The following is a 23,574-nucleotide window of genomic DNA, read 5'->3' as shown; positions in this document are numbered from 1 at the left end:
TCATGCTCGTAACAGCCAAAATGAAGAGTCATCAGTGATCATCAGGGCTATTCGGTACAGAAGCATCAGACCTTAGTAATAGGAATAAACTATCCCTGAAGGGAAGGCTACATTAGCCAGTACCTAGCAAAAATTAACACCAGGTTTCAAAATTGTTAAACTTATCTGCAGGTAATTCAACTGCCTGATATTCTTCAAATGAAGACAACAAAACTAACATTCTTTAAATGAAGAGCACAAAATGAGGCAACTCTAAACATAAAATCACAACATCCAGCATCTAATCAGAGATTACCTAACATGCCAAAAAGCAGGAAATGTGAACAATGCGAAGTAACTGTGTAAATGAAAACAGTCCCTGAAATGATAGAAATGATGCAGCTAGCATACAAAGATGTTAAATGTTTGGGCCATATGAGCACATTCTCCTTCTCATACTAACTATAAAAACCTTCCCTTCCAAAAACTTAACTACGCAAACCATAACTGAAAATGTATACATCATAAAGCACGCAGTCCCCTTCCCCTGATTAAGGGAAATATAGTTCCACACAGTTGTTGTATTTCTCTTCACCTCCAGAATCTCAGAAGTGTGTACATGTCTCTAAGTCACATTTATGGCCCATCAATGTATGTTTAAATGATAACTTAAGCACCTCTAACCCAGAGAAGAAATAAAATAAGATAACCTTGAAAAAAAACTCTTATCTAAAAGAACTATGTAAACAAACTTTAGTGGTTTCCAATCTAGAGACTAAGTCTCTATGTTACATGTAACAAGAACTCCTTGCCCCAATGTTGGACAGCAAATCCTTAATAATAATTCAACCTGGTTTCTATTCAATATTGTGCAGGGGGTTCTTGCCAGGGCAATGATGCAAAAAAAAAAAAGAAAAGAAAAGAAAAGATATATACCCAGCTAAAAGTAAAAAGATCTCTATTTGCAGTTGAGATGATCTTGTATAAAGAAAATCCTGTGGAATCCACAAAAACACAACAATGGTTAGAGTTGATAAGTTCAGCAAAATTACAGAATGCAAAATCAATATACAAAAATCAATTCTATTTCTGTACACTAGCAATGAATGATCCAGAGATTAAATTTTAATTTTTTTTATTTACAATAGCATCAGAAGAATAAATTTAATAGAAGTTCAAGAGTTTTACCCTGGACAATGCAAAACATCGTTGAAATAGATTAAAGAAGATCTAAATAAAGGAAAGACTCTGTGTAGGTGTATTGGAAAACTTAATATTATTAAGATTGCAATAACCCCCCAAATTGATCTGCAGATACAATGTAATCCCTATCAAAACCTCTGTTGTCTTTTTGCAGAAATTAGCATGCTTATCCTAATTTTATAAGATAGCATCTAAGGACACTATTAAGAAAACGAAAATAAAAAAATAGAAGAAATTAAAGAAAATACATGCAAATCATTCATCTGAATCGAGTACACAAAGAACTCTTACAATTTGAAAACAAAAAGACAAATAACCCCATTGAAAAGTGGACAAAAATTTGAAAAGACATTTCTCTCAAGAAGATATATATACAAAGGGCCAATAAGTACCTGAAAAGGGGCTCCAAAGGATTAGGGGAATGTAAATCAAAACCACTTCACACCCAGTAGGACAGCTATAATTGAAAAGGTGAAAAATAACAAGTGTTGATGAGGATGTGAAGGAAATGAAATACTCATACATTGATGATGACAACGTATAATGGTGCAGCCTCAGCAGAAAACTATTTGGCAATTTTTCAAAAGTTTAAACATAGAGTTCACAAATGACCCAACAATTCCACTTCTAAGTATATATCTAAAAGAACTGAAGACACGTTCACACAAAAACTCATAGCAGGATTATTAATGAAAGCCAAAAGTGGAAATAAATCAAATGTCTATCAACTGATGAATGTATAAACAAAATGTGGTATATCCATACAATGGAATAGTATTCTGCTATAAAAAAGAATGAAGTACTGATACATATTACAATCTGGATGAACCTTGAAAACATTAAATGAAACAGCCAGACACAAAAGGCTACATATTGTATGATTCCATTTATATGAAATGCCCAGAATACACACATCATGCGAATTATACCAGTATGAAAATGTTACGTAAATATAATGCAACTGGCTGTACTATTATTTGTCCTCTCAGAAGAACTTCTTTTTTCACTGTTCTAAATCACCATTGGTAAATATTTCCTGTCTGGGATTAGTAGCCACATCTCTTACGTGGCTTCTGTTTCTTCTTTTCTTTCAAGGATGCTAACTTAGATTTCAGCACCTCCATTATTTTAGGGATATAGTGAACTCCTCCAGAAGTAAGCAACACACCAAAACATCTTGATCTTTTCTTTAAAAGTCCCTAAGTAAACGTTAAGTAAACAGATCCTTAAGGCCCATCTAAGTTAACATATAGTCAGTTACTTCCAAAAATATGGCTGTGCCACAACAGAGCACAAATTGGTGGTTGAAATAAGAAAATACTGACTATCCTGTACTCCTACTAAATGTAGAATCTCCAGATTTAGGACCTGTAACATGCAACATCATACTTCTCAAATTAATTAATGTGCTGTAATAACCAATGAAAATTCTCAAACATCTATCTACTTTTCCTCCAGTGTAAGGTAAGTGTTATTTCTATACACACTGCCTCTGTTGTTTTATTTCTGTAGGTTGAATTTCCAAGACACACTCTCTAGGTCATGGAGACACCTGGGCACCCATGGACCAAAACCAATCCATAGATGCATTTCCTTCAGTTCACATTGAGTTGTGGATCCTGTTTTGAAAAAGAAATCAAAGCCAGCTTTTGAGTCATGTTTTTCCCTGAGATCTGGCCTCTACTACTAAGGAGTTGCCCTGGTGTGGGAAAAATGATGGACCTTGTCATTGTTGTTGGTTTGGCATATAGGAAATGTGGTCTCTTATTCACCAGCGCTGCTATTTCTGCTCCTGTTACAGCTGCCTGAGTTTTTCTTCTCCTTATTGCTGAACCTGTACATCACTCTAAACTCATGTGTGGTAGCTTGACAGTTCTCAACTCTGGCTATATATAGAATCATATATAGGAGAGATTTTAAAAATTCTGATGCAGACAAATGAAAAAATTTTTTTAAAGTCTCATGTGAAGTCCAGATATCTGTATTTTAAAAAAAAAAACACACAACTCTCCAGGAAATTTCAATGTGCAGTCAAGGTTGAGAACCACTAGCCTAGAATATTTGACAGTGTTGTAGGTTACTGAAAAGGGCAAAAGACATGTCATTTCTATATAAAATTAAATCTTTTCATGCATGCATACAAGCATATGCTTTTTAAAAAACATATATCATATATTGTTGACCTTAAAAATGTATACACATACATACACACGAAAACAAATATAGCATAGGACACATAATTCTTTTCCTGTCTCCATATTCCAAAGTAGATATTTATCTGCAAAGTAAAATTTTCTCTCCCCTCAGAAGTATTCAGAGAAAACACTTTCTACCTTCCTCTCTTGCCAGCAAGCACAGGAGGAATTACTTTTCTGATTGGTAAACTTTCAATCATTCACTAAGTTCTTCCTGATTCCAGATGGCATTATCTTCTCTGAGCATGTTCTTTGTCACAAGTTCATCTAAGTTGAAAAAGACTCCTTCAACTCAAAAATGAATGACTTATTATCTGCCACCCTCCATCACTCACCCACATGTAACTTCGAAAAGTGAAAGAAGCGGGAATCAAAAGAAAGATATTAAGCCCGAGTTTCTCCAAAGGAAGGGAGCCAACAAAAGAAAGAGGTGACACAGTGGAAGGAGCAGTAAAGTCTGGGTTACTTTTGATTGTTTGATTGTTTCGAGTTTGACATACCGAAAAGCAGTTGGAAATGAGGACTTGTACTCCAGGAAATAGGCTAGGATTGAGGATTCGATTTGGAATCCATGCACAGAAAAGTGATTGACAAAATTATTATTAATGTTAGGGCAGTGATAAAGCTTATTTCAAGTACATATTACTCCATTATTTAGAAGTAGTATCTACCAATAATGATAACACCACATATTTAAATCACTAATGCTTAAACTTGACATTCAAAAAAGTTATACCCAGGAAAGTTGTGTCACCAAATTTGAGAATATCACTGTGGACACATAATACCTAAAATACAGCAGCTTAACTAAATATCTGTTACCCTTTCACATCTTTGCTGATGAGCATTTGATGAGTTTAGACTATTTAACTAAACAGCTTTATTTTGTTTCCAGACGTGTTTTATTTGGATTACTTAATAACATGCATTCCAAGGCATTGCTACTTTTAACATTCCATTATGTAATTCATCCACAAGTTGACTTTATATAAATGGTCTTTCTGGCTAAACGAGCTCTACCTATAGGGATAATGACACTCAATTAAAAGCCATATCTCATCGAATTTATAGATTACTACATAATGCATACCCTTTGTTACTTGGGGGCAGAGAGAGGAGACAGGGATCATTAATATTAAATTTGTAAATTCCAAGGATTTATTATATAACTTATAATAGGTTCTCCACATGCTAGTATTTGTTCTAGTTGTATATGGCTAGATCATCAATATTACTTTTCATATGATTGGAAGTCTACTTTTTAGTCAAAGGTAATTGCTCTCATTATGGAATGTTACACTCCAGTAATAAAATTCAGTGTAGCATTAACTGATTTGGTAATCCAACACATAATTACTAAGTGTCTATTATGTTTCAGACATAGATTGGATGATGGAAATAGCAAGAATAATAAAACATGATTCTTACCCTCAAAATCTAGAAAGCATTATTGTATTACAGCCTGGGCTTTGGATTCAGTTTGTGATGAGTTCAAATCCCCACTCTGAAAATGGTTATGCAAGCCATCTGCATGTAACTTCTCAAAGTCAGTTTTTCGTATATAAAATGCAGATCAACATATAAAGTGCTATAACAGCCCAGAAAAGAGGGAGTGTCAAAGTGGTGTTAGGAGACAGAGGTTGGTGTTCAAGGCTGACCTTCAAGGTCAGAAGCCTTGTGGGGTTAGTCTTTATACTGAGAGACCCCTTACATGTCAAGAAGCCAAGATATGTTCTCTAGCTATTTGATTAATGTAGGTTAAATTACTTTGACTGGGGTCTTGGAGAGGTGACTACAGTTTAAATAATTCTATGCAATGCATTTGGGTGGATCTTGAGGAAATCAACCCTACTGGCTATCAGCTAATGTCTCCTGTCATTTTTCATACCTGCCATTTCTGAGCTCTGAGTGTTATGAGGGCTTCATGGGTAGCTGGGCTATCTCCTCAGTTATTTACCTCTGAATAGTCTAGGCTTCACTTTCTTTTGCTTTGTTCCATCAATTATCACATCTCCATCTACTCTCCATTTTCCAGGAATTCGCTGAATTTTTTCATCTGTTAGAACCCGTTCATTTTTTTAATTGTTTTGAACTTATACATTTTTATTCCTTTAATATAATTTTAGTGGAGTTTTAGAAGAAATGGGAGATTAAAATCTATGCTTAATACATTGCATTCAATGGTAAGTTTCTGTGAACCTCATTTAAAAATGAGATTCATTTTCTTTTATGACAGACCCTTGAATTATTTTGACATAGAGTTATTTCTATCTCATATAGATTATTTTTCAGTTTGGAAATCCACTGCATAATCTATGCCTCAACTTACTTTGACGTTAATACTATAAAGCATAGAAGAGAAGAAATAGCTTTAAGGGTATTTTTAAAGTATTACCTAGGTAATTACAGTGCATTTCAAGATGCGGAGTCTATCAATTCTTTCTATTACATTCATATTAAAAACCCTCTTTTTTTCTTGTCCTCCCTTCTAAATTGCTATTCCACTTTGGAGAAAATGATAGAAGGTCAAAGAGCCTCTGCCAGAGAATATTTCTTAGTTAAAAGAGGAAGTGGTTTATAGAGGAAAGTGATGCAATATCTTCTGTAGTATTATTAAAAGTTAAAATTATTCCAAATGTAGGCAGAAAACTAACTGAAGAGCAAGAAAATACTGCATGGATAGTAGTTTTCTTCTATATCATGCAAGTGTTCAAAAATCTATTGCTTTGATTGAAAAGGCTGAACACATTGCTCTTATCTTTTATTCACTGGGGAAACCCACCAAACTTGGGAGAGGGGAAGGAAATCATCCATCTCAATTTATCTCACTTACAGGAAGTTTGCAAAAATATGAGACTCCTTCAGCAGACTACTACTTGTGACTTTTCTCTCTTTTAAATATATGCAATGGCTGGAGATATAGTCTATGCTGATATAAAACATTCATCTTCAGAACATTCATCTTCACGTCAGAGATCTGGTAAGTTGGATTTAGAACTCTTATTAAAATTCAAGTTTTGCTTTTAATCTCCCTTATTTCTGTCCTGTGTCTGTATTTGTCTTACTGGAAATAGGAGACTGGATTCAAAGCAAAACTTACTGAATGCAAGACTAAGAGTGAATGTTTTTAATGACACCAAGTGTTATAAAGTTAATTGTAACTTTAGTCTTAATATGTAGAACTTGGCTTTTGGTTTTCATAGACCCTCTATTCCTTATATTTCTTGTGGTGAACATTTATTATACTCTCATGGTGACATCAACACTCGTAACCCCTTTCTGCTCTACTGCCTTACTCATCGCCAATCAAATCTGCCCTTTTAAAATAATATGACCAACTCATTTACACTGAGAAAAATATCCCTGGTAATTATTCACATTGTTATTTAGCCTTTTGGAATTTGCATATTGGTAAGATAAAAATGTTAAGCTAAACTAAAGAGACATATGATGTTACTATTTCATTTCCTGAAGTTTAGAATTAATGCCTGTCTGAGTAATAGAATATTTTTGGAACATGAGTAGATAGGCACACAGCTAAAGATAAGATTGTAACCTTAATCACAAACCACCTCAGAAATAATAGATTTTCAAATCCAGTGTATTTATACATGAAGCTTTAGGGAAATTTCCATGTTGCATTTATATTCTCTTATCTAGGGTAAGAATTTTTATACTGTAAAGTTTATTAAAATGTTTGAATAACTTAAAGTCTCCTCATAGTGCTTTGTCCTTGTGGAGTGAATCTGATGTTTTGCTTTTCTATTATTTCCCAAGAATGTATTTTTTCTTCTATATTTATGCGTTTGCAGTTTTCAAGTGGATCTGATGAGTTGCTTTCTCCAGTTGCAAGAGTCTGTTATTTCCTGTGTTTAAATATTCTCTCTCTAACTTGCGCAATAGAGGCTTTTCTGCTTTCTTTTCTCAATAGACTGGGAGCTTTCATTTTATATGAGTTAATGGAACTTCGTTTGAAAAATAACATGCACTAGAACTGTACTCTTATTCCCCCATTCCCCCCAAATCTCATATAAATGGTCCGTTTTTCTAGAGGTTATTTTAACTCAGTTCAAGCAACAAAACCAGTATTTTTGATTCTACATTCCAGGATTTAATTTCTTCTGTTTATGGGAAGAACATTACTCTTTTCCTGGTTTAAAGATTTTGGGACAACATCTTTAATGCTGTCCAGTCCAATATTGTAATCTTAAAAATGAAGAAATATGAATATATAAAAATTAAATTATCTACCTGCAGTCATGCTTATGACCAGAAGTCAAATATCTTATTATTCTTTCACTGCATGTCTCTGTTGTGGATAAACACAACTTCTGTTCGCATGTGTCATATCATTGAAGAGGGAAAGAACTGTTTGATACATTGGATTGTAATGTCCTACAGAGTCCTACACAATTATCCCTGGCCTTTCTCTTCTAAACTTGGTGAATTTCACTTATTTTGCTCTGGTTGTTGGCTTCCTCTTGCTCTTTAAAATTACCATATTCCTTCCCATTTCAGAGCCTCATATGTGTGGAAACCCTCTCCCTAATCTCTTAATCTTTGTATACCCAGCACCTCACACAGTACTAAGTACATAGCAGGCCATCGATAGATGCTTGGTAAGCGGATGAATAAATGGATGACTAAATAAATGGATCTCATTTATACTAAACACTTTAAATATTGTAGGTTCATCAGTTCTCCAAGATATAAAACAAAGAGGGCTATCACCATGACACTGAGTGAAATCTCAGTAACAAAGTGTGATTCCACTGAGAATATCCCAGGCTAAGATTCAGAAATTCATGCTTTTATAACCTTTACTTCAGGGTCCTAAAAGAATGACTTAGTACCCCTTATATTCATCCTTTCATGAACTCTGATGCTTTATTCTCCAGCTTTTTAGGTCTGTAATCTCAGTTCTTCACACTAGAAATGTGTGTTGGGATATTATCACATTCTTCTGGTGATGGCCTTGACTGGTATACTTTGCGTTGTTTTGCCTAATGAAAGAAAATACATGGACTTCTTTTAGTGTTTTGAGAATTAATAAATTCTCACTAAAGATGTTTTACTTAATAACAATAATAATGTGGACAAAACACTCTATAATAGGATTCCACTAAATAAACACTCAGGTTAATGTCTCGACACTTGGTTTTGTAATTGGTTATATTTCAACATCAGTTATAGTAGTACACTCTCAGTATATTGTATGTATGTGTGTATATATATCACATATCTAGTGGAATTGATATACTGTAACTATTTGGGATAAGAGCCTATTGGTTTTAACTATCAACCCAAAGCTAAAAATGCCAGTTTCTTTTTATGATTTATTTATCTTTCGAGTACAAGGGATAGAGTAGATAGTGAACACAGTACTAATTTTGGTAGTCAAGAGATCCAAGGTACAGTCTCAGCTCTGCTATCAAGTAACTGTGTGATTGTGGACTTGAAATCCCCATTTTTAACGTGCGAATGTTGGACAAGATAAGCCCTAAAATTACTTTTATTTTAAAATGTATGATTTTATGAAATTACAATTACATGTCACAGGAAATAGCTGTATTGTATAAAGGACGAGGCATGAAAGAACGGATCAATCCAAATAAGTGAGTGTTGTCAGTAAGCTTATTAGAGACTGGAGAATTTCACAGTCTTATATAAAAACTTAGGGATACAGAGAGTAAATCATAGTTAAGATTAATACTGAGGAATACGTATGGTAAATCAACAAGGAAAAATTTACATCTATTCACAGTTTTCTAGGTCCCCCTTTTCACAAACCAGGGGACCAAATATGCTGTGTGTGTGTGTGTGTGTGTGTGTGTGTGTAAAAGGAAGCTGGATCTACACATTTCAAAGGAAGGTAACTCAAGAGCATAACTGACAAAGTTTATTCAGCCCTTCTCTACCTCCTACTACCTAAGGAATTATTTACTGGGCTTATTAGTGAAATCTATCCAATTTTATAGATTCTCACCACCATGGAATTTTCCTGAAAGTTGGATGTGCAATGATTATCATCCTTCTTGTAATAGTAATTGTGCTGAGCATTTTTGGTAAGTAATTATCAATAACATTTATTTATCCCAAAGTATTATTTTAGCACCACCTATTGTAATTGTGTTTGCTGTTCAACTGGTTCCTATACATTATAACTTCACAAAAAGCATGAAATTTGATACACAATTAAAATTAGAGATTTTCCATAGAACTTCAGCTTGTGATATAATACCTATTATGGATTCATTTCATTGATAAAGGAAAGAGATTAGATTTATATTTTATGACCAAAATCATAAAGTGCATTTTATGCACAATGCATTTCCCAATGCAGTTGATCTTGAGTTATACACCATCTTCTCTGAAACTGTGGTCAGTGAAAGCAAATTAAATAACGAAGCATATTTCTGTTTAAGCTTATTCATATTAGTTACTACTGGACATCATCATCAATCTTGTATTCATGGATGGGAAGTTTGTCTAAAATCAATCAATTCAATCAAGTATTTTAAAAGTATACTCATATACTGTGGATATAGCTAAACATAGCCCAATTTCATGTGACAATTATTTTAATATTTTATTGAATAAATGCTTGGAGAAAAACTCCCAGATGATATATATATTCTAAGGAATTCAGATTTCCAGATTAAACCAAACTCTAGAACAGACAAAGGCCGTGTCTGCCTATGTTGCCCTTGTGAATGATATTAGTCATTATGGATGTCATTAGTAATTTGAGGTCAGTAGGCAGAGTCATAGAATTCTAGAACTGAATGGGGCTCTAGAAATCAGCAAGGTCAAACCTCCAGTTGAGGTGAACAATCCAAAGCCCAGAGTGATAAGTGGTTTGACTAGTTTAATGTAACTAGTCAATAGCTGAATTGGGGCTTTAACATTGGGGGGAGGAAGCAAAAATACTTAACATTAAACATCTCTGCTAGGACTTCCCTGGTGGTCCAGTGGTTAAGCCTCCACACTTCCACTGCAGAGGGCATGGGTTCGATCCCGGGTCAGGGAACTAAGATCCCCCCATGCCAGGCAGTGGGGCCAAAACAATAAACAAGAAACTATCTCTGCTATGTCTCTTTTTGTTATAAGATAATAGATTTGTTTGTTATCAAAACAGTTTTTTGTTAGTAAAACAGATTTGTTTGTTACTACAATAGATTTTAAAGATTTAATTGCCTAATACACACTATTGTGAGATTATAAATTACCAAAAGTAATTTCAGTTAAGTGGCCATCAGAAAGACAGCTGTCTTCTTCATGGTAGAAAAATACTCTGGGCTCAACCTACCCTTCTATGTGTAGGATTTACATGCACAATCTCAAAAGGAACAGAATCATGAACTGAAATCAAAACACATAAAACCCTTTCCATGAATCAAATGATACCTGATACAGTTAATAAGAACTCACAAAGCACAAACTATCCAAATGAGGCTTATATCCAGAGCTGGTTATTTTGTGTTTATTAAAATAAATATGAAAACTCCAGAAAAAAAACAAGTGAGTATCTTTCTGGTCCCAGATCATATTTTTCCAATTCCCCTAAAGTTAACATTAATAAGATTAACAAGAATGCTTGCAAAGGAACATCCAAATCTTGGAAAAAGTAATGTTGTTTTTCCCTCTAAATTTTTAATCATTTAAATTACTATGGAGTTTCCACATTAATGAACTTCAGAGTCTCTAGAGCCCAATGATTTTCTGCTTTGTATTTAATACAGAAAATATGTTTCTTCTTTTATTAGTTATCCAGTTCAAATCTGCAAGACATACTAAAGTAAATAATGAATCAAAAGAGAAATACTGTACTGGGCAAAATAAATCTGAAACAAGCACCTCAATAGGTAATGTTATTTTATATTGCCTAATTCCTGGGTAAACAAGTATGGACAGTAGTGTGGAGTTTACTTGGGTATATCTGAATAAAGAGGAGATTCCTCTACCCCTAGCGAGGGATGGTTTAGATCATTGCTTTTCAGGGACCTATTACAGTCCTTGACAAAAATATTTAAAGATCCAAGACAAATGAGAAAAATAAGCTTATATAATGAGATGTAAATGAATATAGAGGTATTATATTGGAATAATTGCATTTTCTTTTTTTAACTTCTTTTGGGACATGTGCGGGTGCAGAGTGTGATCAAAATATTTTCATTCTTCAAATTCATGATCATATCAGGTAGCTTTTTGTCAATTTTTAATGTTATTACATGTAAAAAACTGTAAATGGTCATCTTTATCTTGCTTTCTGATCTGAATGTATTTACCTACTTTTTAAAGTCAAGAAGGCACTCAGTCATTTGTCCTTTCTGTTTTCTTTTTCTTTCCAGCTGTTTTCTTTATTATTTTTAATCCGTTAATTTAATTCTATATTGAAAAATGATATACCTTTCTTTTTTTGAACATCCATATATAATTCTATTAGAAAGACTTACCAGTCCATGTTATAGTGTACATTCAAATTCTAGGAATTCATTAAAACTTTAAAATAGATTTTGAGGTTCCCAAGCTCCCTTGACCACATTCTAAAAACTTTAATTTTTTTTAACTAGTGAGACTATGAGGGCAAATTCTGTGGGACATTATCCCCAGAACAAAAGCATATTACTGTACTCCTATACCCTTGATACAGGTGGTAACAGTGGTATTTAATAAACCTCTAGCTTTAAATTCTGTCTAACTTGTTTTCTAATCCTCATATTGTTACAGATAATCCTATCTATACCAGGTCCTAGAATCCTAGTTTCAATCCATCAGGAAAGGATACCAACTCTAAATTTGTTTCATCTTAATAAAATAATATTTTATTGATTTGAGTCCTCTCCCTCTTTTTCTTGATGAGTCTGGCTAATGGTTTATCAATTTTGTTTATCTTCTCAAAGAACCAGCTTTTAGTTTTACTGATCTTCACTATTGTTTTCTTTGTTTCTATTTCATTTATTTCTGCTCTGATCTTTATGATTTCTTTCCTTCTACTAACTTCGGGTTTTGTTTGTTCTTCTTTCTCTAGTTCCTTTAGGTGTAAGGTTAGATTGTTTATTTGAGATTTTTCTTGTTTCTTGAGGTAGGCTTGTATTGACCTATGGTCAACTAATCTATGACTAAGGAGGCAAGGATATACAATGGAGAAAAGGCAGTCTCTTCAATAAGTGGTGCTGGGAAAACTGGACAGCTACATGTAAAAGAATGAAATTAGAACACTCTCTAACACCATACACAAAAATAAACTCAAAATGGATTAAATGTAAGACCGGACACTATAAAACTCTTAGAGGAAAACATAGGAAGAACACTCTTTGACATAAATCACAGCAAGATCTTTTTTGATCCACCTCCTAGAGTAATGGAAATAAAAATAAAAATAAACAAATGGGACCTAATGAAACTTAAAAGCTTTTGCAAAGCAAAGGAAACTACAAACAAGATGAAAAGACAACCCTCAGAATGGGAGAAAATATTTGCAAATGAATCAACAGACAAAGGATTAATCTCCAAAATATATAAACAGCTCATGCAGCTCAATATTAAAAAAACAAACAACCCAGTCAAAAAATGGGCAGAAGACCTAAATAGACATTTCTCCAAAGAAGACATGCAGATGGCCAAGAAGCACATGAAAAGCTGCTCAACATCACTAATTATTAGAGAAATGCAAATCAAAACTACAATGAGGTATCACCTCATACCAGTTAGAATGGGCATCATGAGAAAATCTACAAACAACAAATGCTGGAGAGGGTGTGGAGAAAGGGAACCCTCTTGCACTGTTGGTGGGAAAGTAAATTGATACAGCCACTATGGAGAACAGTATGGAGGTTCCTTAAAAAATTAAAAATAGAATTACCATATGACCCAGCAATCCCACTACTGGGCATATACCCTGAGAAAACCGTAATTCAAAAAGACACATGCACCCTGATGTTCATTGCAGCACTATTTACAATAGCCAGGTCATGGAAGCAACCTAAATGCCCATCGACAGACGAATGGATAAAGAAGATGTGGTACATATATACAATGGAATATTACTCAGCCATAAAAAGGAACAAAATTGGGTCATTTGTAGAGACGTGGATGGATCTAGAGACTGTCATACAGAGTGAAGTAAGTCAGAAAGAGAAAAACAAATATCGTATATTAACGCATATATGTGGAACCTAGAAAAATGATACAGATGAACCGGTTTGCAGGGCAGAAATAGACACACAGATGTAGAGAACAAACGTAAGGACACCAAGAGGGGAAAGTGGCCGGGGGGGTGGTGGTGGGATGAATTGGGAGATTGGGACTGACATATATACACTAATATGTATAAAATGGTTAACTAATAAGAACCTGCTGTATAAAAAAATAAATAAAATAAAAAATAAAAAATAAATAAAACAATAGAATAGACTAAAATATGTAAAGTAAAACTTAATAGAACTAGTCAGCCATCATTCCTAATTCTTTGTCTACCTTCTCTGTATTTTATTTCTAGGACTTAAATTAGATGTTTGATAGGCCTTTGCTTTCTATCTTCCATTTCACTTAACCTCTCATTTTTGTCCTCATGATTGTCAATTTGTGCTGAATTCTTGGCAATGTTTTCAGATATACCTTGTGGTTCACAAATTCTCTCTGTTCCTGTTTCTAAGCTGTAGGCTCATTCACTGAGTCTAATTTCAATGATTATAGTTTTCAGACCTAAGGACTTAGTTTCAAACCCTCCAGTTAGCTTGTGATAGTCTCCTGTTATCTGATCATTTTTTAATTTATTCTTTTATTTCTTAAAATAATGTAAACATTATTATTTATGATATATATAATTATTTAAATATCCAAAGTCCTCAGTGACCAAATCTCCTGTTTGTATTTCCTGCTAAAAAATGTTGGCTTGTTTTTTAAAGTATTTGATTTTTTAAGATTTGACTGATTCTGATACATTTCTCCAGAAAGTGTTGATTTTTCTTGGTACGGTTTGGTTCATTTAAATTTCTATTTTGGGGGCAGCAGTTTAAATCTCAAGTTTAAGTCTCAAGTCAGTTTTTTTTTCTTTTCTTTTTTCTTTTTTCTTTTTTTTTTTTTTTTTTATCTTTAGCCGTAATCTAGCTTCCACATTCATCAGCCAGGGACTTAGAAAATTTTTATACACAGCAGTTGATGCACACCTTTTGTTTTTTTCTTTTATGGGATTTACTCTTTATTTCCAACATCTGTAGTTGCCCCAAATTCTGTTCTTTGGTTATTCAGACTAGAGAGACTTCAAATTGTCTACCAAAATTTTGCTCATTCTACATGGCACCAACATTGGTCTGTCTTAGGCTAAAAGTTGTACAAATGGGAAATTTCTAAATTGTCATACCTTATTTCAAGTGTCAGCTACTTTCCAAAATCTGCCTGCTTTTTTTTTACTCTTCAATGGCTTCAAGTCATTGTGTGTATGTATATGTGTGTTTTTAAAGAATATTTATTTCAGGGGACAATAAATTATTGGTATGTGTAGGATACCTATGTGTGATCATCTAAATCTACTGGCAAATATTATAAATTAGATCTATCTGTTACCAGCACATTTTTGGATGCCAAGATCCATTTGTACATGGGTAGATCAATCTGTCTGAGTTTGGGGGGACATCTATTAAACAAATTTTGCCCAAGAAAAATTCTTCCAGTGTGATATATAATTCTCAAAAGGTCTGGCTCATTGGCGGACCACTAATTAAATTCTCTAATTTCTACTTTTCCTCCAAATTTTTATCTCCCTGAGGCTTGGATGTCCATTGCTTTATCCTAGTGTCTGTCCATTGCTTTATCCTAGTGTCTGTGCATTGCCTAGCCGATAGAAAGCATAATATATTTTTAAGAGAATTAAACTAAATGGAGAAAGAAAAAAGAAACAAGAAAGAGAGAAAGAAACAATATACACATGTTGCAATTCTGTTAATCTTTATTTTTTTCAAAATCCACCAGAGAAAAGCACTTACTTTTGTCAAAGAAAGCTTAGGCCATAATTTAACACATTTTGAGAAGCTTTAATTAGTATACACACAGTATTAGGGATACAGTCACAAGTTCCTTTTAATTACTTATCCTTTTTCCTTCCAGTATCTTTCAACTCTTCTACTGCTAGTAAATCATGCCCCTCTGAAGACTGGAAGCTACATGGGGGGAAATGTTACTGGGTTGCTAAAACTGAGAAATCTTGGAATGAAAGTAAATATGACTGTGTCATGAAAAATTCACATCTCATGGTGATCCGAGACATCATTGATATGGTGAGATATAAAATTTGGAGATTATAGCATCCTTCGCAACTGCAATACCTTCTTTGTGTTACAAATTTGAAAATTTCTGTGAAATAAATTTTTTAAACCTCATTGCTATTAACTACACAATTATTGGTTGAATGAATCATTGAACTATATTATTATCTTAGGCTTCTTTTTTTGTTTTGGCTAGGTATAAGAGGAATTCATTTGGTATTATATACCTAAGTTCTTCTCTACAAGGGATCCCCACTGTTTACCAGATTTCATTTTAAATGTATGACATAAAATATCTATCTCATCTCCCATGTTTAATCCATTGCTCACAAGGGTTGTAATCAGATTGCATGGCAGCTGAAATTAAAAATGATGTTGGGGGAAAGGAAATACAGCATAATCCTTCTCATTAGGTTTTGCTCTTTGTTGAAGAAAAGTAGTATTTTTCTAGCTCTGGCTTAATTTAGATTGAAATTTTGCTACAAGTAGGTTGGACACTAAACCTTCTAAATAAGGCCAGTATTGATTTCATTTTTATAAATTTATTTATTTATTTTTTATTTTTTGGCTGCGTCGGGTCTTCGCTGCTGCGTGCGGGCTTTCTCTAGTTGCGGCGAGCAGGGGCTGCTCTTCCTTGCGACGCACAGGCCTCTCATTGCAGTGGCTTCTCTTGCTGCGGAGCACGGGCTCTACACACATGAGCTTCAGTAGTTGCGGCACGAGGGCTCAGCAGCTGTGGCTCGTGGGCTCTAGAGCGCAGGCCCAGTAACTGTGGCACACGGGCCCAGCCGCCCCACGACATGTGGGATCCTCCCGGACCAGTACTCGAACCCATGTCTCCCGCACCGGCAGGCGGACTCTCAACCACTGCGCCACCACGACTGGCAAACATCAAATAAGGGTTCAACATAAGAATTAGTATGTTGGAATCACAAGCTATGTCAAAGGCTCAGTTTCAGAGAACTCGATGACTAGCAGTGCTTTACAATCCCGGTTGAACAACAGCCATCTGGAGTTTTTTACAACAGGGCAGCTGTTGAAACTTTTGAGGGGGGAAGAAAAAAATCCTGAGTTTCACAGAAATCCACAACAACAAGAAAAACAAAAAGAGAAGTAAACTATCTTCCGTGTAACCAGTGTAACCCCAAATATCAAACTGTAAAACTCTTTGTCACATGCAGTCCAAATTGGTTCAGTTATGAACCAAATCCAAAAATAGATTAAGAACTAAGAAGAGACTTTTTTCTTCTCTTAGAGGTCAATTTTTTAAAAGGGGAAGCTGGAAAACATCTGATAAGAATGCCCTGAGGGAGGGTGGGAGGGAGGGAGCCGCAAGAGGGAAGAGATATGGGAACGTATGTAAATGTATAACTGATTCACTTTGTTATAAAGCAGAAACTAACACACCATTGTAAAGCAATTATACTCCAATAAAGATGTTAAAAAAAAAAAAAAATGAATGCCCTGAAAGGAATAGGCAATAAATCACTGCATGGAGAAAGAGTAGATGAAAGATTTCATAAAAACCTTATCTATTTCCTGCTCACCATCAAAGGGAAAAATGCTGAAATGCAGGAAAAACATGTCTCCTGGGCAATCAAGAAACCAGATTTTGGAAAAAAGTGGGACTGAGACAACATAGTTTAATGGGAATTTTCCTCCTCCAATTTAGGTTACACCTCTTCACATTCTTAAGCAAATGAATGGGCCAGACACAATTGTTCCCTTTCAAAGATAAATGCAAACACAAAAGGAATCAGCATAGGATTACTGCATAAGTATCTCCATTTGAAACTTCTCCAAAGTCCAAAGTCAGGTAAAATATCTATTACAGAAGAATAATTACTCTATGAAACAGAAAATAATTTTCTAGGAAATACTTCTCCAGCTCCCAAATAAGTTAAAGATAAGGTGACCAAAAAAATTATTAGTCCATCTAGAATACACGTGCATCTTCACATGGCAAAAAAAAAAAGAAAGGAGAGAAGGAGGACGGGAGAGAGTTAGAACAAGAGGAGGTGAGAAAAAGTATTTTAAAAAGCAAGGGAGGGCTTCCCTAGTGACGCAGTGGTTAAGAATCTGCCTGCCAATGCAGGGGACACGGGTTCGAGCCCTGGTCTGGGAAGATCCCGCATGCCGCAGAGCAACTAGGCCCGTGAGCCACAACTACTGAGCCTGCGCGTCTGGAGCCTGTGCTCCGCGACAAGAGAGGCCACGATAGTGAGAGGCCCGCGCACCGCGATGAAGAGTGGCCCCCGCTTGCCACAACTAGAGAAAGCCCTCACACAGAAACGAAGACCCAACACAGCCCAAAATAAATAAATAAAGAAGCTTACATTAAAAAAAAAAAAGCAAGGGAGATTTATAGCTTTCACTCCATGTGCAAAGATCTGGAAGTAATTTTGCTACCTCTTTTACAATGAATAAAAGCTAAGTTGACTTTAAATTGCCAGCTTTTTTTCAAATCCATTGGAGAGTTGACGTTGCAGAGCCAAAATCTAGGGTGCAGCAGGCACCTGTGGGAGAGAGGAAACACATCCTCTCTTACTTGCGATTGAAAAATCAGACACCAGACATGGGAAAGAAGAGTTCAGCCAAAATAACTGAAAAAAATGGGTTAAGGAGGAGTATAGGGTGGCAGGACAGTGTGAAGCTCCTAAGGTCTGCAGAAATTGAGGAATTCTACAATCTCTTGAGGGCTATTTCTCTACAGACCCCAACGGCTCTCAAAGGAAGATTGGAAAGAACCATAAGAAAGTGTTCATTGTGGTGCAGATCTGGTAAAAGAAAACAGCAGTAATACCGAAGTAGCAAGAAATTCCACCAAGACCCTTCTCCCTGTCTGCTATCTGCACTATGAACAAAAGCTTAATTTAATGTGTGTGTGGGGAGAGAAGGGCGACAAACACTGCTGTCCTTAGGGAACTGATGAAATGTCATTGTAGGTGACAAAGAGGGTTAGGGGAAAAAATACTCCTGTGGGAGGGGCAAGAATACACACTGGGTCAACAGCTACAGCCAGGGTAGGGACAGCAGAACTGGAAAAGCCACACATTGAAGACACAGAGATTCAGTGCCTGCCTAAAACCGAAGCATAATCGGAACAAGAAAAGACCACTCCCTTCACCACATTTTACTACCAAGCCAACAACTTTCAAATAAGAAGTCAAGAAGAATACTGCTGGGAAAAGGACAAGAGAGAAATAAGAATGTGCAGAGATCCTTTCTAAGACACAGTAGAAAAATTAGAATAGACCCGCACAGGGAAAAATTAAATGGTCAAGGTTAAGGAGGCGTTGCTCTGTGGGTGGAAGTCGGGGGCTGGGAACCAGCGAAACACCAGATATCATTACAGGATTTTTGAAACCTGTGGAACAGTGAGGGTAACCATAGCAACAACAAATACGAAATCTAGCCCGTCACTTAGTGATTGACTGAAACTCCACATTAAAGACCTAGGAGGAGGAACTGCGTGTTCATTTCCAAGCACAAAACTATGTAACTCAGTCTCTACTCTTCTAGACCAGATGTCCAATTTTCAACAATCTATATGAGGTATATAAAAATATAAGAAAAAACAAGACACTCCCAAGAACAAAAAGGAGTATTACATAATAATAAAGGGATTGTATGAGTTTGTTAAAGTTAACAAAACAAAGTACCACAGACTTTATGGCTTAAGCAGCAGAAATTTATTTCTCATAGTTCTGAAGGCTAGAAGTCCAAGATCAAGGTGTTGGCACGTTTGGTTCCTTACGAGGTCCCTCTCCTTGGCTTGTAGATGGCCACCTTCTTGCTATGTGCTCACATGGTTTTTCCTCTGTATGCATGCATCTGTGTCTCTCTGTGTGTCCAAATTTCTTCTTCTTATAAGGATGCCAATCAGATTGGATTAAGATCTACCTTAACAGCCACATTTTAGGTTCATCACCTCTCTAAAGGCTGCGTCTCCCAGTGCAGTCACATGAAGTATTGGGGGCTAGAGCTTCAATGAATGAATTTTGAAGAGACACAATTTAGCCCATAATATTCTACCCTCTAGCCCTTAAAGCCCATTATAGTGATCCATTATACAGGTGAATGCAACAAGGCAAACACTGATAGAACTGAAAGGGGAAATGGATAAATCCCCAATTATAGTTGGAGATGTCAACACTCTTCTCTGAGTAACTGACAAAACAAGTAGATAATAAATAAATAAACAAATAAATAAATAAATAAATCTGAACAACACTATCAACCAATTACACCTGCCTGATTTTACAGAATATATCCAACAACAGCAGAATACACATTTTTTTCCAAGGAACTTTCATAAAGACAGATCATATTTTGGGATCTAAAAATTTACAAATACAGATATCACACAGACTATGTCTCAGACCATAACAAAATTAAACTGCAAATTAGAAACACAAAGATGTTTGGAAATATCCCACACTTTTGAAAGTTAAACATCACACTTCTAAATAATGTATGGGTCAAAGAGGAAGCATCAGGGCAAATTTTTTTAAAACATATTTTGAGTTGAATGAAAATAACAATATAATGTCAAAATTCATGGGTTTCAATTTAAGCAGTTTAGAGGGAAATTTATAGCATCAAATGCTTATATTTGAAAAGAAGATAATGTAGAATCATTACTCTAAGCTTCTACTTAAAAAAAAAAAAAAAAAAACCTACGAAAAGAGCAAACTAACCCAAAGAAAGCAGGAGAATGGAAGACTTACACTACTCAATGTCAAGCCTTACTATAAAGCTAAATTAATAAATATGGTATAGTATTGGCAAAGAAGAGATTTATAGATCAACAAAACTGAGTAGAGAGGCCAGAAATAGACCCACACAAATATAGTCAACTGATTTCTTTTGACCATAGTGCAAAGATAATTCAGTGGAGAAACACCATTCTCTCTTTTATATGCCTAATGACTATTCTCCAACAAACAGCTTTGTCATTTAGCATATGAGTTAAGCTGCATGTGACAGAGTTCCAGAATTGCTGTAGCTGAAACAAATGGATGTTTACTTTATTCATTGAATCTAAGACACTTTCAATTATAAGATGTATCATTAGTACCCTTAAAAGAAATAGTGCAATTAAAAAGCAAAAACTAAGCTGCCAATTAAACTACCATAAGCCATAGATTGCTCAATGTTTCCAAAGTCGAAGTGTTAAAATAGGGGAAAGATCTAGCTTAGAATATATGTAATAAGTTATGTCACTCACATTGTAGTCTAAACTGCTGTGAGATTTCTGCTCCCATCAGTAGGGTGCTGTGTCTACTTGTTTCTGATTGGTTCACCACTGGAACCAATCACAGTTCACAGTCTAGCCATCAGGGGAGAAGAAAATGATGAATAGAAGGATATGAACTTACTCTTTAAATGCTTAATTAGAATTTCAGTATTTGTTCATTCTATCCTATTAGTCAGAAATTAGGTCACATTGTCACACTTAGCCAAAAGGGAGGCTGGGAAATATCACCTTTATTATGGCTGGCCATATACTTTGGCTCAGGGGTTATGTCACTGTACAAAAAGAGACATTAAAAACCTATGAACAGGGCCTTCCCTGGCAGTCCAGTGGTTAAGACTTCGCCTTCCAATGCAGGGGGTGTGAGTTCGATCCCTGGTCGGGAGCTAAGATCCTACATCCCTTGTGGCCAAAAAACCAAAGCATGAAACAGAAGCAATATTGTAACAAATTCAATAAAGATTTTAAAATAGTCCACACCAAAAAAATCTTTAAAAAAAACAAAAACAAACAAAAAAAACCTATGAACAGTATGTGTCCCATCAGCTCAGAGATTGCTTTCTTTCTGTAACTTTCCCTGTGTATTCTCTTGCTTCTAGATATTATTTCATACTTGTATTTAGTAGTAATCATTAACATTTATGCAAGGAGCATTTATTATGTGCCAGGCAGAGTTTAATAATATTATTATTTATTAACAAAACCATAATAGCTCTTTGAGATAGTACTATTACAATCTGAATTTTAGTGATTGGAAAAATACAGAAGTAAAAAGATTGAATAACTGTGCAAAGATGTGTAGTAGTAAATAGTAGTGCTAAGACTCAAATCAGGGAGCTGGACTCCACAGCTTTGGTATCTACTAACATTGTACGTAATCGTTGTTTAACGGTCATCCCATCGAGTTGCAGTAGTTTTTCCCTCCACTGTGATCTATTTGAAAGCATGAAGCATGTCTAACCTGTTCATTCCCAGCTTCCAGTGCAGTGCCAAGCACATAGAAGGTGCACTTGCGATATTTTTCTTGCATCTGTCAGAATCACTTTGTTTCATGTAACATTTCCTATTCTCTTTAGACTTTCCTATGGCAGAACCTACACGCTTCAGCCTCTTATTGGGTTGGTCTGAGGATCCCTCCTGGAGAGGAATTATGGACCTGGGTGGACGATAGCACTTTTGACCCCCAGCTGTAAGTTTGTTGCATTTTTTGTGGTTTTAATCCCATATTGTATGTGACAAGATAGAGACGTTTGACATTGTTGGCCCTGAACTGATAGAACAGGTATAAATTTCCTGACTCTTACAGTCTGATAAATATTTCTATAAAATGGTTCACACAGAAAGTTGAGAAAGAAAAGAAATCTCCCTCCAGCCACTCAGAAGATTTATGTGAGAAACAGGATTTGCCCCACTGCCTGATTTTGTCTTTTTATCTAAAAGGTAAATTAGCAAGTATAAACTCTCTTATGAGTGCACATGTTTAGTTTACAAAACATAACTTTCTGCTTATTTCTTACAGTGATCAATTTTTAAATGATAAAAAAGTCAGAGGTAATATTTTAGCTATCTCTAATGAACTATTAACTTCTCTGGAGAGAGGTTTGGAGAAATAAAGCTAAAAGTGGGAAGAATTGTTTTACCCATCATACTGTTGTGTATTTAAATTGTTTGAATGATTATATTTTCATCAAAAAATTAAAAAATATTTCCTTTTAAGTCTCTTGACATATGCATATATTCATGGCTGACGTAAAGGTAACCATTTGCTTTCTTTCTATAGGTTTTCAAAGAAAGAAAATAAGCCACGGACCAGGAGTATGAAATGTGTCCTGGTGTCTTATATTGAGATAGCTGAAGAAAGTTGTGAGAGACTTCATCAGTGGATTTGTCAACTGTAATCCACTCGGCAGAAAATTGGTCTCTATTTGTCTGACTGAGAGACACCACATGAAGCTTGAGCTCAGATCATAAGAAAGTTCAGAGGGTTGCCTGTGCCCTAGAGGGTTGTGTGTGTGTGTGTGTGTGTGTGTGTGTGTGTGTGTGTGTGTGTCCATTTATGATTCATGTGGGTATAGTACTATTTCTCAGAAGTGTGTAAAGGGCAATAGAGAAAATAAAATGTTTTAGAAAATGAGTAGATATGATGAATAGATTTTTGCACGTGAATGATCAATGTAGTTATTCAATCATCCGTCTCGTTTTGCCAGTATTTTTGGAACTTCAGTCTTTATCTTTTCTGCATCTTCCCTCTATGATATCCTTAGCTAATCACCTACGTTCTCATGATTTCAACCACCACATACAATGCAATGCTATCAAAGTTATATCTCTAGCCCAGATCATCCCCTGATCACTAGACCTGTATACTGTCCTGCCTGCTTAACACAGCAAATCTACCATCCCAAAGGTACTCCGAACTCAACATATAAAAATAATTCATCAAATTTCATCATAAAAGGAACCATCTTCCAGCACTCCATATCTCAATAAAGGGTATGCCATACAAGACAATTATGCCATCTATAAACCAGCTGTGGTCTTGTTATTACCCTCTCTCACACATACACCTCTAGGCTGCTATCCCCTTTCCATCTCATATCACCAAGTTTTATTTATTTTTTTATTAAATCTCTCTCAAACTTGTCCTCCTCTCTCCATCACCCCTTTCATGATT

General features: G+C 35.2%; 1 protein-coding gene across 1 annotated transcript; it reads left to right on the top strand.

Annotated features, from left to right (window-relative positions):
• The first annotated feature begins 6,081 nt into the window (after positions 1 to 6,081).
• LOC137775324 (killer cell lectin-like receptor subfamily B member 1B allele A) lies at positions 6,082 to 23,028 on the top strand. The gene is made up of 6 exons (XM_068561099.1): positions 6,082 to 6,357; positions 9,356 to 9,442; positions 11,144 to 11,242; positions 15,486 to 15,655; positions 21,977 to 22,089; positions 22,681 to 23,028. Exons 1-6 carry the CDS (start codon positions 6,285 to 6,287, stop codon positions 22,796 to 22,798), a joined length of 660 nt encoding a protein of 219 aa, XP_068417200.1. The 5' UTR covers positions 6,082 to 6,284; the 3' UTR covers positions 22,799 to 23,028.
• The last annotated feature ends 546 nt before the right edge of the window (positions 23,029 to 23,574 follow it).

The sequence above is a fragment of the Eschrichtius robustus genome, chromosome 13 (genome assembly GCF_028021215.1).
Source record: "Eschrichtius robustus isolate mEscRob2 chromosome 13, mEscRob2.pri, whole genome shotgun sequence".
Taxonomy (NCBI): domain Eukaryota; kingdom Metazoa; phylum Chordata; class Mammalia; order Artiodactyla; family Eschrichtiidae; genus Eschrichtius; species Eschrichtius robustus.
This window is presented reverse-complemented; position numbering and strand designations above follow the sequence as displayed.

What these genes read in the sequence shown, in the direction of transcription:
- LOC137775324 (XM_068561099.1), top strand. Translation starts at nt 6,285, where the DNA reads ATGGCTGGAGATATAGTCTATGCTGATATAAAACATTCATCTTCAGAA. An exon ending in AATTGTGCTGAGCATTTTTG is followed by an intron (nt 9,443 to 11,143) that starts GTAAGTAATTAT and finishes TTCTTTTATTAG; the next exon opens with TTATCCAGTTCAAATCTGCA. An exon ending in TGAAACAAGCACCTCAATAG is followed by an intron (nt 11,243 to 15,485) that starts GTAATGTTATTT and finishes TTTTCCTTCCAG; the next exon opens with TATCTTTCAACTCTTCTACT.